The sequence below is a fragment of the Cygnus atratus genome, chromosome 4 (assembly GCF_013377495.2).
Source record: "Cygnus atratus isolate AKBS03 ecotype Queensland, Australia chromosome 4, CAtr_DNAZoo_HiC_assembly, whole genome shotgun sequence".
NCBI classification, from domain to species: domain Eukaryota; kingdom Metazoa; phylum Chordata; class Aves; order Anseriformes; family Anatidae; genus Cygnus; species Cygnus atratus.
The window spans coordinates 76,425,341-76,441,854 of NC_066365.1; the positions used below are offsets into that span (position 1 = coordinate 76,425,341).

The 16,514-nt window shown below is 54.6% G+C and overlaps 1 protein-coding gene across 6 annotated transcripts in view; it reads left to right on the forward strand.

Annotated features, from left to right (window-relative positions):
• The window catches only part of EXOC6B (exocyst complex component 6B), a 293,888-nt gene extending 283,876 nt beyond the window's left edge, over positions 1 to 10,012 (forward strand). For all 6 annotated transcript variants that reach the window (XM_035547430.2, XM_035547427.2, XM_035547428.2 and 3 more), the window contains one exon: positions 4,939 to 10,012. In XM_035547430.2, coding sequence (XP_035403323.1) covers positions 4,939 to 5,065 — 127 coding nt within the window. In that variant the 3' untranslated portion in view covers positions 5,066 to 10,012. The remainder of the gene's footprint in view (positions 1 to 4,938) is intronic.
• The last annotated feature ends 6,502 nt before the right edge of the window (positions 10,013 to 16,514 follow it).

The window sequence follows — 16,514 nt, forward strand, 5'->3', positions numbered from 1 at the left end:
CTTGCTCTTAGGGAGGACAGGACCCCTGCTAAGGGTGAATCCAAGCCCCAGGAGTGTGTACGCAAGCAAAGCCTTTGCAGGGCATCAGCCCAAGCCCTGGGGCTGTGCTGAGGACCAGCAGGTCTGTGGGATCAGCTCCACGGGATCTCTGCGGAGGTGTGGGATCCATCCCAGAACACAGCGGGGAGGGTGGTGGCAGTCCTGCAAGCCCGTGAGCGATGGCAGGCACTCACCGAATGCACGCCCGGGAGCACCAGGGGTCAAAAACTCCAGGCTTTGAAATTCTCAGCCCAAACGGTGCCCTCAGATGTGGAAGGAGATGTTGGCTTCAGTCCCAAAGAGTGGGATTCGCTTCACTTGTAACCCTCCAGCACGTAATGGCAGAGACAGGAGCCACCAGGTCACTTGTCCTGCCTGTGGAAGGAGGTGGCCCAGACGTCACTTTCTCTGGTAGAAAGCCAGAGAGCTTATCAGATAGAAAAGGCCTGATAGAAAAATCTTACTGCTTATCTGATAGAACAGCCTGCCAAAGGTAATGATTAGTAATCCAAGCAGCTTTTGCCATGGCTGCTCCATTGATAGGTCTCGCATGGAGAAGCGGGCAGGATAAGTGAGCTTGCAGCTAGATTTGTTCAGGTTTAACAGGAAATCAGATCCTTGGGCTGAATTCGAGCTGTTTTTTGGAATACTCTCTCTCTGTTGCAACGTAGAGGAGAAGATCACCAGTTCAGAGTTGGACTTAAACCTTTAGAAGACTGAACTTGGTGTGCTCCTAAGCTTTGCAGCTGCATCCGTGCTGTCTGCAGTCCACATAACTGCCCCACCTCCTCTCCCACAGATGAGGGTAGCCACTTTCACATCAACTCACGGCATCCAAATGATATCAGTCTGGTACACAGGGTCAAAACTGAAATAGTTGGTGTGTGTAAAGCACTTTCAGACATTACAGCATTATTTTTTATATGTGTTTATATCTGCCGTGCAATGTGTTGTATTATTTGCAACATGTTTGCAACCCCACGTCCGTGACGTAAAAGTGTGCAGTATATTCAGAGCTAGCAATAAAAAATAAAAAATAAAGTTTGGACATGAAGCAGGCAGAATAACCTAACCAGAGGGCTGGAAACAGGCAGCCAGCTGGGGTCACAGCAGCGGACTGGGAGCGCAGAGCAGGAAGGCAGGTCCATACCCCTGGCTCCGCTCTCATCCCCCATTCCCGTGCCATTTTCCCCAGGTAGCACTGGATCGTGCAGCATCCGCTCTCAGCGGTGTCATTAAAAGGCCACAAGCCCTGCCTTGGCTTGCCAGCCTTCTCCTAGAAAGAGAACTCATTTTAAGGGCCATCAGGTGCAGCCCCTTTGCTTCCCAGCCCCAGCCCCGCTGCAGTCACCGGCCTGGCACCTGCATGCCCACGGCGCAGCATCCCTGGCACTGCCTGCGTGCTGCTCCAGGCTCTTCCCTGACCCTGGTCGGACTCCAGACCCTTTGGGGAGTCTCTGTCCATCGCCCCCAAGTCTCTGCACAGAGCCAGCCGCCAGCTTTAGGCACATCTCCTCCCGTCCCCACGTCGGGAGCAGCTCCCCGGCCCCCTCCGCACGTAGCTGAGCTTTGCCGCCAGGGCGCCGTGAAATTCTGATCCGCTCATGCGTTTTTTTTTTTTAACTTGTTCTCATGATTATCTCTTTTCCTAATCACACATCTCTCGTAGGATATCACGAGTGTAAGTATGCTGCTTGCTTGGGCTTTTACCCTCACCTCGCAGTGACTTTATTGTTTGGTTTAAATGGAGCACTAAATGATCTAAATGCAAGCTGCCTTTGAAATGGTTCCCTCCGGTAACTCTATCGTCTCAAATGCACTAATTAGAACTAAAAGAGGAGTTTTTACTGTGTTGCTTTTTTTTTTTTTTCTTATAGATTAATTTAGACAAAGCTTGGCTCTATTTAAGGCGGTGTTTGTTGACGGGGTGGGGACAGCATTGAGCTCTCTCTTTCCCTTCCTCTTACTTTTAATTCTCGGGCCAACACACAGGGACCACGTTATAAAACCGGGCTTGGTTGTCCTAGGGCTCTGCAGGCACACACTTAAAGGAATAAAAGTGTCAATCCTCCACAGAGCTGCTGGAAAACACTGCCTCTCTATTTCAAACCTGATATTCTTGGCGTCGGGATGCACAGCTCTATCTGGGGCCGTGCCTTCCAGCTCCTGAAAGGCCAGGCGCTTCCTATGGCCCAGGGCTGGAAAAGAAAGGGGAAAAGAATTCGTAACCCCAATCCCAGCGCCAACCCGGGGTGGCGTGGGGTAAGTCTGGCTGTTGGAAGGGTGTTTCTCCATCCAGACCGCTTCCGTGACCCCAAACCTCTGCAGTAACACAAGTGGGAGCCTTGTGTGCTGACACCGTCACCCAGAGAAACACCCTTTGGACCTGGAGCTCGAGGGTACGCCTGCACCGTCCCCGGCAGGCACGCACGGGCTTGCTCTGCGAACACCCCGAGCCTGCGGGGAGGTGGCAGGCACCGTGAGCCCTGAGCAAATACCCTCCGTTCCAGTCCTGCTCCCTGCCAGCAGGGCTAGTGCAGCTCCTCTGGAGGGCTGGTAGGCACTTTGCAGTTCTGTAACCCTTTTCTTTATAGAGAGGAGCCGTCTCACCTTGTGTGCACATGTGAGATATTCAGGAGTAGGAGGGGAATGCCCACTGCACGCAGTGGGGACGCACGCACCCCTAGTTTTTGCAGGATTTGACGTTCTGTAGGCAAGTTAATTCGTGAAGGAAATCCAGCTGTTAACAGCTTCGTGCTCCACATCCACACGATGCCCGGAGATACCTCCTGTCCCTGCCAGGCACTTAGGCACGGCGGGTTCAGGAGGGGATCGGTGCACTGACAACAGCCCTACGTGCTCCAGCTTCGGGGCTGTGCACCCTGATCCGGATGCTTTACCCCCGCAGCTCCATCCCAGTCATCCAACAACCCCCTCGGCAGGAAGCACGCCCAAAGGGTTTCTTGCACACAACCCAGCGGTTTGTTCCAAACATTTTGTGGAAATAAATCTACATCTGAGCAGCTCCCACGAGCTTTTATCCAAGGATAAAAGCTTTATCCGAGGATAAAAGCTGCCCGGGATGAGGGCTGTTAGGCAGAGGATGCTCTGCTTTGAATTCCCCTCGCATTACCTGTGGGTATTACCGAGGCAGAACCTCGGTGCTTTTTGCTGCGAGCTCCCTGAGGCAGGCAGTGATGGATGGCCATGGGTGGAGGTTTCCCAAGGTACAGGTTTGCTTGCAGCACGTCTGATGTCCCTGCATAACCTGTGAAATAGGAACAGAGCTCTCAGCCCTCTTGGGAAGGTGCTTTGAACCCTGCTGGGGTTGCGCAGTGCTGCAGGAGGAATCGATGTCCTGCGTGAGGCCGGTTATTTCCTAAATTCCTGGTGCTGCAGCACCTCTGATCTGTTTGATTCAAAACCCTGCTTCCTGGCAGCACGACTGCTGCCTGGTTCCTGCAGCGGAGCAGCTGGCGACCTGCTTTGGTTAAAAAAAAAAAAGAGAGAAAGAAAGAAAAAAAAAGTACTTATTTTGCTGAATAAAATTGCTCCAAGCTATCTTGTTACTGTTGGGAAAGCAGCTCGGCTCTAATCCTGTGTCTTTGGGCACTTATAACATTAGCAAATTAGCCTTTGGGATAAGGTTGTTATCCTTATTTTCAGTTCCAAGCTGGATGTTTTTTGGAACATTTCAGATTCCCTTTGGCTCTTTTTAGGGAGACTGAAGCATGAAAAATCTTAGATTTTTTTTTAATCGGTTACATGAATTTGAAGGGGTTTGTTTTGTGCTCAGCTAACTCAGCCCCCTGTTTGATAAACTGCCAGCTTTCCAGGGACTGTCATCTCCGTGTCCCGATCACCTTAATGCTTCACTTAGGTACCCCAAGCCGAAAACACAGGCTTGTGTGACTCGTCCAAAGCCATCTGCCTTTGCCAGATCTGATTCACTGAGAAAATCGTTTACAAATTGTGGTGTTATAAAGAGCAGTGCCAGCGCAGAACCAGCGGCTTGGATGTCGTGAGCCTGCTGCCTTTAGGATCTGCTGATGCTCGGGTGAACGGCTGACCCTTGCAGGGTGGCTTCACTTCCCAGCACATGCCCTGCCTGCACAAAGCTCCCGCTTGAACTGTGTAACGAGATGTTGTCCCCCCCCCCCCCGCCCCGAAAATGCATCTGCGAATGCAAGCGTGCATGAGTCCCGAGCTTTGCATGCCGGAGAGAAATGGAGCTGCACCAGCTTCGCCTCCTGGGCGCATCCCACCACCGGCTGTTCTCTGCCTCTTCGGTCTCGGCGACCTTGTGGAGACCAGTGTGCTACTTCGTGTATTGGATGTAATTAAAAAAAAAACAACACAAATCTCAAGAAGATTTGTAGACTAGTGCTGGGTGCCTTCCTTTAAGGTTGTGTAGTGCGTTAAGTTCACAACTCTTTATTTCAAAACTTTACGGCTGCCCCCAGAGCTGCTTCTCTTGGCCGCATGCAGTGCACCATTTCAGATCAGAATTATTAACAATGTCGATTTTATGCTCTTTTAGTTCATTTCCTGACCCTCCTAATATTCCAGCACTGTCATTTGCCACGTAATGAGATGGAAGGGGAGGACGAGGGGCATTAGGGACTCTGCGTTGTCGCAGCGGTTGGCTTTAGGGGCAGGTACCCTGCGGTGACATGGGCCGGGACTGGCAGGGTTTAAAGGAAAAATACAAACTGTGCAAAGCTTTCCCCGGCTTGGTGTGCCCATCTTTACACAAAACCTGGGGCTAGACCCCGTGGGTGCAGTCACCTCCTCGGTGGGCCCAAGCAGGGGAACTTCCCCGGCATTTCGCCGCGGGGCTTGGCGCAGCCTGGCGCAGCGCCGCCCGTGCCGTAACCCGACTGTTTCTGCTCTGCGCAGGATGCGAGACACGAGCAGGAAGAACAACGTTTTCGCCCAGTTTCGGAAGAACGAGCGGGACAAGCAGAAGCTGATAGACACCGTGGCCAAGCAGCTCCGCAGCCTCATCAACAGCCATCACTCCTGAGGGCCGCGGCCGCCCGCCACCGCACTCCGGGACCCGCGCCGCGCCGGTCCCTGCACTGCAGCCTTCCACACGCCCGGACTTGGGATCCTTGTTCAAAGAGAATATATATGTATTTTTTTATTCGCCTGTATAGAATCCATGAAACCTACCCTTCTGACCAAACGTTCCTCGTTAAGCAATCCCGGGGAAGAGAGGCAGCGCTGCCTGTGCTGGTGCAGCGAGGGTGCTGGCAGGAGTCTCCGTTACAAACTCCTATTTTCAGGGGCTTGTAAAGGGACGGTAAAGCCTGAAAGAGAAGTTCACACCCAGACTATGTTTTTTTTTTTTTTTTTTTGTAAGCCAAATTCGAAGAATTGGTTTGACTTCCTTTTGTTAAGTTATTCAGTTGCAGAACAAGCGAAAACAAAAAATATAGGGAGGAGTCGTGGTTTCAGGTTCTTCTCGTGGGCTCCGGTGAAAAGGAGCACGCGTTCAGAAAGAGGGTCACTCGCTCGCTTGCCTTGCCAACGTGCGGATTGGGTTTATGAAGGAAGAGAGGCAAAGTGATCCCCCAGCCTCTCGCCTCCTCCTCCTGTAGGGGCTGATGCCCACCCCGGTTTCAGGTGGCTTGCAGGGAGCCGTAGCCCATTCCTGTGGGGCTGTAAGGGAGCAGATGCACCCTGAGCTCTGCCTCTAGGAGCTGCCGGTGTCTTTTGGACCCTGCACTGAATGTAAAAGGGCTTGAAGTTGGATAGATGGGAAGAGGGGGAGCCAGCGGGGTGCCCTGCGGGGCCGGTCTGGCGCCAGGGTGCTGCTGCTGTGTCCAGCACGGTGCCAGGAGGGAAACCCGCTCAGGTTGTGGGCAGACCGGGCTCCCTGGTGTGTGGGGTGATCTTAGAGCTTAGCTCTTCCTCTCCCTGCATCTCTTCTCCATGCTGGTTCCTCATCTCCCCTCTCCTGCTGCTCTGGTGCCATGTCCCTCCACTTCCCACGCGCGCTCCGGCTCGGAGCAGCCTTGCAAGCTCCCCAGGGTGACAAACGGGAGCCTCCTGGATGTCCCCAAAGGCTGGCAGTGGGAGGTGACCCCAGAGCAGCATCACGCACCCCCAGCCCGGCTCTGAAGTGCCTGCGGGCAAAACTCTCCTCTTTGCTCTGGAGGTGCCCGTACATCAGGGCAGCCTTGGAGGACCCCAGTGCTGCTATCAGCAGGGCGCCAAGCCCGGGGTTCGGGTTACAGAGAGGGGACTTTTGCCCTTATCTTTTCTTTACCCTTTTGACTCCAGTTACTGCAGGTGAAAGCTCATCCAGCCGCTTCCCCCTGCCACCAACCCGCGATGCCGCAGGGAATTAAACGGCGCTGGGCACGAGACGTCCCCGGCGGGGCTGCTCCAGCAGGGGCGCAGGCAGTGCAGGCTTTGTAACGTTTGTATGCGTTGGGTCTGCAGCTCTCCAACCTCTCCTGGAAGCTGGGGAAGGGTTTCGTAGCCCTCAGCAAGGTGTGCAGAGCTGCCAGGTCGGGGTTTGCAGGACGGCAGCTGCGCTTTCTCGAGGCGTTTGGTCTCTCCGCTTTCTGACCACGAGCACGGTTCGCTTTGTGTTTCTTGCCTGGGGAGCTCCCCTGCCACTCCAGCTCTGGATGCACGAAGGGCGTGGGGCTTTATCTTCCCTCCTTGGTCCTCAGCAATACTTCTTTTGTTTTCTTTTCGATAAGGGTACGTGTTACTTAAACATGAGAGTGAACAGGCACGTTGCAAGCAATGAGCTCCTGGGCCTGTTGTCCCATCACGGCAATCTCCACCCACCAGGACCAGTGGATTATTTTCATTAACATGAGGGAAGAGCAAATGCTGGAACCTAACTTCACGACTCCTTTCTTTCTTGGGGGGATCAGAGGGTATTTTTGTCTTAACACCTCTTTGAAGTACGTGCGAGAAGGCTGGAAGTAAAGGGAGCAGCTCAGTGAGAACTGTCGGTAGCGTGGCCAGAGAGGGATCATCTCTGCAGACACCTCTGCGTACAGCCCAGCTAAGGCTTTCTCTCCGGGCAGGGACAAGTGAAGATGAACCCCGCTGGCGACCCCTTTCCCGCTCCCCAAAATGCTGGGCTCAAGCGTGACCCAGCCTTGGGGCTTCACCCCGTGTGGGAGCCCCAGGTGGCCTCAAGCTCTGCCTTGGCATCCCAAATCCTTCACAGCTGAGAAAGAGAAAATGGAGAGCTCCCTGCCCTCCAGCTGAGCCACGTCCCACAAGCCGCAGGACCTCGGGGCTCTTTGTCCCTCCTCCCCGTCACCTGGTGGTGCCGATGTGATGAGAGGCGCAGGGACAGGAGTGCGAGATGGTGGCAGAAGCAGGTGGGGGCGGCTGGTTCCAGCATCAGCCCTGCCTCGGCCGGGCCACAGAGCTCTCCAGAGGCCAGAGCTAGCAAGGAAAACCCAGACACCAGGCGGTGGCAGGAGCAGGCTTCCATCCACGGGGCACTTGCGTGAAGGGCCCTTCTGTGGTAACAAGCACTTTAAAATTCTTCGCAATCAAGCTGCTACAGATGCTGGCAACAGCGTAACCGAGCATCAGCGAGCATGACAAATAAGGCACTCTGGCATTTCCAGTTTTTATTAGGGGGAGGATAGGCTGTCAAACACAATTTTTAATCGCATTTGTCAGCCGCCGACTTCGCCGCCGGGAGAGGCGGTGCCTTTGCAGCGCTGATGGTTTTTCTTCCCCGCGTGTCCGCTGCGGGACGCGGCGAGGAGCAGGGCTGGCAGCACTGGGAAAAGGTCCTGCTGCTGGCTCTAAAATCCATTTTTTTTTTCCCCGAGGAGTGGCTCCGGCATCACGTTGTGCAAGGCAGCTCTGGTGCCTGCACGCAAAGCTCGGAGCCGCCGGGGCTCGGAGCAAGACCTCGCTTTGGGGCCAGGACTCGCTGCTGGGAAAGCCCGGCCCGGCCACGGAGAGATGCAGGGAGTTTCTGATTTCGGGAGGTCAAGCACCTAACCACAAGTCACATAACGGAGATGAAAAATGGAATTTCGGGGCTCTGGTCCTAATTAACTTTTTGTTCTGAGAGATGCAGTTCCATCCCTTCAAAATAAAATTAATCTTTTAAACAGATTGCTGAAAAAGCCCTGGAAGACGTTTAAAATCCCCTCTAAATCTCTTACTAATGACTGGTATCCTCCGATACGGATGGTATTGCTTACGAGGGAAGGGTTGTTGCTAGAAATTTATAACTAGGGAGGCAGGGGCAGACCCCGCTGCTGCAACTGTGGATTTGCAACCCCCGGAGCCAACAATGCTGCTATTAACACCCCCGTGTACATACCTTGCTCGTCCCTTAGGTTTTTTTAAAGCAGTGGCTGTAGAAAAGACTGGGTTAGCCTCCCTCTCCACCCCAGCCTGGCAAACGTATTTCAGCACCAGTGGGAAAAAAAGAAAATCGTTTTTAAAAAAAAATAATTAAAAAAAATATAAAAAGCTTGCCTTGCTGAGAAGCATGCCCACGTCTCACCTTCCTTGCAAGCTGCAGGGGCTGTGCATGCAGCCTCTGTGTTGCGGGAAGTTTTTTGTTTTTTTTTTTTTTTTGCCTTCTCCAAGGCACGAAGCTGCAGGCAAACCGGAGCGCTGCGTTAAGGGGACGGCCTTGGGGCGGGCGAGGGAGAAAGGGACATTTTCTGTTTGTTTTCCTAGGGCTGGGGTTCAAGTCCGAAGCTCTTCGCAGTTTTTGCACTTTGTTCTAAATCCGGCCGCGAGCCCGGGCTCCGTGGGGAGCAGCTGCCCCGGGGGGGCTGCGGCATTTTGGGGCGCTTGGAGGTGTCTGCTTCGTGCCGCTGGGGACCCCTCCGTTGGCATCAGCTCTTTCATCTCATCCCCCCCCGAGCAGAGGAATCCTTGTCCCCGGTTGTTTCCTACCTCTCTCGCACCTCAATGTGGCTTTCCTTTTAGGTCTGGTTTGGTGCTTTTCAGAGCATCGCGTGGTTTGCAGCATCCAGCGCCCACCCTGCCGCATGCTCAGCCCATCCCCGGGCTGCCAGGGTGTCTCAGGGTGTCTGTGCCCCATTTCCTACAGCCCCGGGGGGGGGGGCAGAAGCCCTGTACACCCCCTGACAGCATCCGGGTGCAACTTCTCCATGGGGAGGCTGAAGGGCACGCGACCTGAAAATAAATCTCAGCACAAACGAGTTCAGGATGGACCCGTCTGTGCGGCGAGCTGGGCAAGCTGTGCATTCGAGGGAAGAGATTTTGGGCAGGATTTGCCCCAAAAACACCAGATAAGGGGGGCTCAGGATGAGTCCTGGGAGCAGGTCGGTTCCCATCACCTCCGAAGATGCTGCTGCTGCTCTTTGCCTTGCAATTCCTCTCTTGCCCCCGTGGCCGCTCCTCCGGGTCGGGGGGCAGCACCTCAATTTCTGTAGGGTCGTGCGTCTGCCTCCCTTGGGAATCCCATTGGCACCGAGGTTCCTGGCATGGCTCACCCATCGAGCATTTCTGGAGGAGCCCCCTCCTCCATCCCAGCCCTCGGTGCCCACTGGCTGCTGGCGTTGCCTTTTCTCATCTCGGAGGGGGGGAGAGCGTGAGTTTGTAAACTAACGATGTGGTGAAAACAGCTTTTTTTGCACAAGTCGTTGCACAATAAGGGGAAAAATTAGTAAATTAGGTTTAACTTTAAAGGGAACTTTTTTTTTTTTTTTCGTTTTTCCTTAAAACTCACTAGCAGAGCTACTGATGAAAAAACAACAACAAGAAAAAGACGGACTGATTAAAAAAAAAAACGGACTGCATGGTTTACAGGTTAAATTGCGTTAGAAATTAGCATGTTGATTCCGACTGTACATTTATCCTATTGTAACTGCCATTAAACAATACAGCATTTAACTGTTTACCTAAGTGCCTGTGCTCGCTGTGGCTCTGTGCGCCACTCAAAGCGCTGCCTTTGCCTTGCCTGGCTCCATCCAGAAAAAAAAAAAAAAACAAATCCCGTAAAAGACGGAATTCAGCGTCCCTTTTGTGCAGCCAGCAAAGGTTTGCTGCCTGGTTTTAGGGTCTGTCCTGGGAAATCCACCCTTGAAGGAGCGCCGGCTCCCATACCCTGCGTCGCGTTGGCATGCTGGGGGCTCAAGCCAATTTTTGCCTAATTCAGTGGCTATTTTAATTGGCTTCTACCATAAACAACCGTGATTAAACCCAAGCCTCGAGTTGAATAAGTAGCCGCCTTCCAGGAATGTGTGTTCTGCTCTCATTGATTGCATCTACGGCTGCAGATGGGGAAAGTAATCCTGAGCAGGAATTAAGATTTGGAGGGCAGAGCAAAGATAATAGGCACTTCATCAAGGCAGAGGGGGATTGCATTAGCCTTCTATGGGAAATCTTTTTTTCCCGCTCACATTGCATATTTTCTTTCATGGTATTTATCATCCTTTGCAATTCGATGATTATATTAGCTTTTTTTTTCTGGCCCTAACCGCGTTGGGGTATTAGATTCCCCAAATACCTCCCGGCCCTGGCACCAAATGTGCAGTAGGCTTGGGTTTCTGTAAGACGTTTGACTTGGTGCCGCACGGCACGTTGATTAGGAAATTAAAGTGATACAAAATCAACGTGACACGCACTAATTAAAAACTGTCTAACCAGGAAATCTCAGCGGGGAACTACACAGAGGTGCAGCCTCAGCCGGCGCATGTCCGGAGCTGGGTGACACCGAGCACCCCGAGCTGGGGCGGTCCGGGGGTGCTGCCCCCATAGGGGCGATGGGGAGGATGATGGAAGGGCTCAGGAGGACGGTGGAGGAGCAGAAGATTTGGGGGACTCCCTCCTGGAAAGCAGCAGCTGTGTAAAAGGAGCAGGGGCTGCCTGGGGGGCTGCTGCGATTGTGTTCCACAAATTCCTCGAAAACCCTTTTTTAATATGTTTATCCCGTTCAGCCTCCATCATGTCCTATGGCAGGGAGTCCTGCATGTTAATTCGGGGCAGTGTGGAGGAGAAGTGCTCCCCGGTGCTCCTTTTCAACTAAACCTCTGCAGAGAGCATTTGCACGTGCACACGGGGCAGGAGGGGATAAAAGGGAGATGAGAACCTCCCAAAGTGAATCAATCCACCTTAAAATGTCCTGGGGTGCCTCGTGATGGCAGTGAACAAAAAGGGAAGTGCCTCCTTCTCCAACGGCAGGTTCAGGTGAGACCCCAAAACCACGAGGAGCCCCCAAGCCCATCCAGCTGGCTCCACATTGCTGGGGCAAGCCCCAGGACCCAACGGCTGGTGCAGCAGCCTGGATCAGCCTGATGTCTGCTGCCAGGGGGATGCTCCGTGCAAAGGGCCTGGATTGAACACTTTGACTTCATTTTCTGTCCCCTTGGCCTGGCCGGACTGGATTTGTGCAGCTCCAGGCTCAGGTCCATGCTAGAGGGGATGCGGCCCCAGCAGGGGAGCTGGAGATGCCCTGGAGCACCCAGACGTGGCCCAGCACCACAGGGCTCAGCAGAAGACATTGGGCAGAGAGCTCCTTGGACCTTGGACCATCCCAGCCGGTGGAGCGCTGTGCTACAGCCCCAGGTATGTTTTGGGGGGCAGGAGGGATGCTGCAGCAGACAGATGTCACACCAAGGACCCAGTGCTCCTCCATGGCACAAAGCACAGACAGACCTCATCTATCACGCCTGTCCCTGCGCCACCAGGACCTTTGCTCTGGCCTGATGCTGGGTCACTGGGTAGAGGCAGGGAGCATGCTGCGTGCCCTTGGATTGCTCCTTTTGGCTGTCTGTATCTTGCTTTTCTCATCTTTACAGTAGGCGGGTGATGGTTCTCCTTTCGGCAGCTGCAGGACGTGGCATTTCTGCACTGGGGTTCAACACCTCCGTGCGGCTCGGTGCTTTGCTTTTCCTGCACAGAGGAGGCAGAAGCAAAGTGCCACGTGTGGCTGGGCTGCTGCCATCACCATCGCTTCGTGGGGCTGCAGACACCAGGGGAAGCAGCTCCGACACAGCCCCAACATGCTTGGACCCTGCAGCCTGCTCCGGGGGAGAGGGGCCCCTGCTCGAAGCCTCCCTTGGCAGGTCACATCTCCACCACCTTCACAGCCCCCTGCTTATCCCTCCCCGGTTACTCACATCCCTCTTGTCCTGGGGGCCCAAAGAAAGCACACAGTGCTCCAGGTGGTGATTAGGGAAGAAAATGACTTTCCTCGGTCTGCTCTCCCTGATGTCTCCCGGAGTGTGGTTTGCTGCTTCAGCGTGGTTGGCACCATCACCACCAGCAGGGCTGGTGCTTGGCCACCCATCTCCCCGTCTGTGCCCGCTTCCTTGGGGGACACCAGAAAAAAACACAAAACCATGCCAGGGAGGATGACGATGCGGACGGGTGAGTGTCCTGTACGTGGGACACGAGGAGATAGCAACCCTGCAGCTTGGTGGAGTCTCATTTCTGTCCGTTCTCTGCCCCGTGGCAGCTCCACTGCTGGGTACTGCCTGAAGGAGGAGAATCCCACGGGCCCCAGACAGGCTGATCTGACAGCTCCGCTTTCCTGCAACCTCAGCCAACCTCATCAAGGAAGGAGGTGAAGAGGTAAATCAAGGTGAAGGCAAGAAGGGACAGAGACAGAAGGAAATGAATGCTCAGAAATATCTGCTGAGAAGTATCTGTCTTTCCTGCCTTGATGAAAACGGGGAGGAAAAAAATTCCCTGCTTGTGGTTGCTTGTGGGTTTGGGATTCAGCTCCTCAGAGAACTGCAGCGAAGGGCAACAAGGAAGAAAACCTTGTTGGGTGATAGCTAAACTCCGAGCCTGGGTGGAGGCTGGAGGCTGGAGACTGTTGGGGGAGGCAAAACCTTCCCAAGCAACCTCCAGACCAGTTGAGGGCCAGATAAAGGTGGCCCCAAAGTCCCCTCATCTTCACTGGCTCCCGAGGGTGCCTAGGTCGGAGGTGGGTGTCTGCACTCGGGCAGGGTAATGCTGCCCCAAATACCTGAGGCCAATGCCTGCCCCAAATGCCATCAGGCCTCAAAGCCTCCATCTGGGCATTCGTTTCTTGGAAGCTTGGATTGACACCGTTAGGTCCTGTGGTGTTAGCTGATACCACTCAGTCTAAATTCCTCCTTTGAATAGAGAGTGAAGCATTTTTGCCTCGGGACACCCACAGAGGCCACCCAGCATCTCACCTCTCAGGTGCTTGGAAGCCTCCAACCTGTGCCCTGATGGTATTTACGTGTGGCCAATTTTCACTTGCTTCTGTATCAGCTCCTGTTCTTCACCTTCACCCGCACTTTTTCCTCCCTGGTGGTTGGTCTCCTGAGATGTGCAGCGAGAAATCTCGCTCCCTTCCCACCTGGGCTTTTCCCTGCCTAGCACAGCTCAGCAGCTCCCCATCTTTGTTCCCCTCCACTTTCTGGTTGCCATTTCCCATCCCTGTTCCAACCCAACCCTCTCCTCCTTCTACAGGGTGAACCAAAAACGTGTGTGCACCAAAGAGGTGCCCAGGACGGGAAGGCGCAGGGCCGTCAGTGCTCTACTGCCGCAATGGAAAGGTCTCCCCAGACACCACGGTCCCTTGTGCAGAACCAAAATTGCTTCGTTGTAGGCAGTGAGCAGCACATCCAGGTCCTTCCCTTGGCTGGTCCCTTTGATCTTAAGGGCTTTGCACTCACAAATGCCACCCTTCTGCCTTCACACTGCTCGCTGTGCCTGTGCAGCTCTTCCCCGCTGGCATCGCCACCACCCCTGCTGGTGCTGCGGTGCTGCGGGCTTGCCAGATTTCTCCTGGCATGGGTCAAAGGCAGCTCTGGCAGGATGGAGATTTCCTGAGGTGGATGAGAGAATGTGTCCAACTTCGACAGCCTTCCTCCCACCCCTGAGAGCGGGCAGGGGGTGGGCAGGGGGACCCCCAGGACTCGGAGCTTGCAGGGTGGCGAGTTTAAAGCCAAAGCGGAGGAAGAAAGCCGGTAGGAGCTGCTGACATCCCATGCCTGGAGAGCACAGGTGGAGGAGGCTACAGAGCAGAGCAAGTCTGAGGAGGGAGAGGAGCAGATAGCCTGGGTGACAGTGGATGAGCAGCCGGGGGAGGGATGCACCTCTCCTGGCAGGGGAATGGGCGAGGGCCAGGAGCACGAGCTCGGAGCGTTACGTGCAGGGCAAGAAACGTGGGCAGGGAGAGGCGGGAGGTGGAGCAACCGGATTTGGGGTGTAAAATTGGGTCATGCGGTGAGTAACGCGGCTTAGGAGTCAATGCCGAGAGAGGGGAAGGATGCTGACGGCGGGTGGCAAGGAGGGTGAGGGTGTGGGAGCACCGCGTGCCGACAGTGCAGGGGGGGAAAGGAGCATGACAGGACCACTGAGAGGAAACAGGACTTTTCTGCTTTCCTCCTCAGTGCACCCCAGGGTTTTGTCCAAGTGCCTGGTAGCGCGTCTGATCCCCAGGTGGGCCCAGGCAGCCTTCCTCCCGGTGACAGCCTCTTCATCTTCACCGCGAGCCATGATTATGAGGCCCACGTGGCTTCGCGGCCCTGCTAATTGCATTCTGCGGGGCAGTAATTGAATGAAGGCTCACGAGAGCCATGGATCAAAGGCAGGCACCCATCAATATCTGCCTGCCCCAGAATCCGATTAGTGGGGAGAAGGCATAAATCACGGCTGCCCCTCCCTGACCCGGCAATACTTAATGCAGGTACGGCGCCCGGGCCAGCGTCAGGGAAATCTGATTTGCTCACGAAAGGTTAAGCAACGCCGTGGATGAAAAATTATTGCGAGGCCGAGTCTCCTCGGCAGTCATTCATCTCCGCGCCGCGCGCCGTGGGATGGAGGGGCTGCCCGAGCCGGGTTTGGGAGATGATCACTCAACGTCACCGAGACGTGTGAAGTGTTAAAGACCCCCCCGGCGGGGCACGGGGCGGTCGTTTGTATTCATTAGCCGGCCCGCTGCAGATGTGGGCTTGCACTTGGAGGGGGCGCAGGGACGTGCGCTCGCCGTCCGCGTCCTCGCGTGCAGCCCTGGGTGGCGTGGCGGGACCTGGATGCCTCTGCTTTGGTGGCCTGGCCACACGTTGCACCCCCTGCACGGGGCTTCAAGGAGCTCCTGGTCCCTCTCCAGCCACGGTCCTGTAACAAACCCACGCCGCTGGGACCATGCAGACTGTAGGGGATGCTCTGCAGCCCCCTCCTACCGCTACCGTTTGAAGCTCTGCTGATGTTTCTCCATCATGAGGTGCAAAAGCCCTGGATAAGTGTAGCACTTGACTCTTCCCCCTGAAAATCTTTGGCTCCAAGCTTTCACCCAGCCCTGCCATTTAACAAGCCGAAGCCATGGGTTCTCCAGGGCAGAGCCTGGTGGCCGACTGGTCTCTGGGTATGTTTTTGGGTAGACTTGTGTGGTGCCAGGAGTTGGACTCGATGATCCTTATGGGTCCCTTCCAAGTTGGGATATTCTATGATTCTACGATTCTATGATTCTTTGCCCATCTGTCCAAGAAAGGAAGGCAAACAGCCCCCGGGCTGTCATATTTGAGCACATCACCCTACCTCCCTGTCTTACACTCTTCCAGTTCCCCACAACATCAGGATTCAAATTAGAAGAAACCCACAGAGGAGGAGACCAAGCAGTGTCCTTCATGTCCTTAACATTGCACAGGGATGGAGCCCCCCACGTGTGCTGTCAGTGGTTCCTTCAGCTCCCCCCACCCCCAAAGCTGCAGCTTCTTCTGCTCGCCGCACCAAAAGCTTTGGGGCTTTTTGAGGCAGTGAAGTTTGCTTTGTAAGGGAGAAGATCACTTGGAACCTGATATTTATTTCCCAAATTTGCTTTTCGTGGGTATTGCCTACTGTGCCTACAAAACTGTGCTGTCAAATGGGCTATCCTGGCATTCCCCAGGGGTCGAGAGCTAAGCAAAACTTTCTCTCTTCTGGATCCTTACCTGGCTTCTGGGGTCCCTTTGGATACTTCATGGGGAGGATATTTTGTTCACCTCAGAGCGAGTGGTGGAGGGAGGGATCTCAACGTTATTTACAGGCAGGAGATTGCAGTAGCACAGCTGGGCTTCAGGGTGCACGTGCTGTCAGCAGCTTTAGGGCTGTAGCAGGTTAAACGGTGAATGGAGACCACAGGATGACACAGACCTGTGAGCTGTGTTTTATTACTGAAGACCTGGCCAAAAGTCCCCCACAGCTGTGATTCAGCGTGGAGCGAACCCGTGGCACCCAGAAGTGGTGTCAGCAGCATCACGTCCCGGTGCCCTTTGCTGCCCGTGGGAACCAGCAGCTTCCCAGGGTGGCTGTCAGTGGCGGCTCCAGTGCTGCAGAGCTGCAGCGAGGTTTGATCTCCCACTCTCCTGATCTATTTCATCTCACCAGCAGAGCCAGGAGGCATCAAGCAGCTCGTCAGCAGAACCACGCACTGTGTGCTAGTTTCTGCTTCGGCCCCGAATCGCCCTTCTCTGGCATCACCTGGGAGAAGACAACTCTGCTGTCAGCTCAGTGGACGGGGTTGCAAAGCCAGC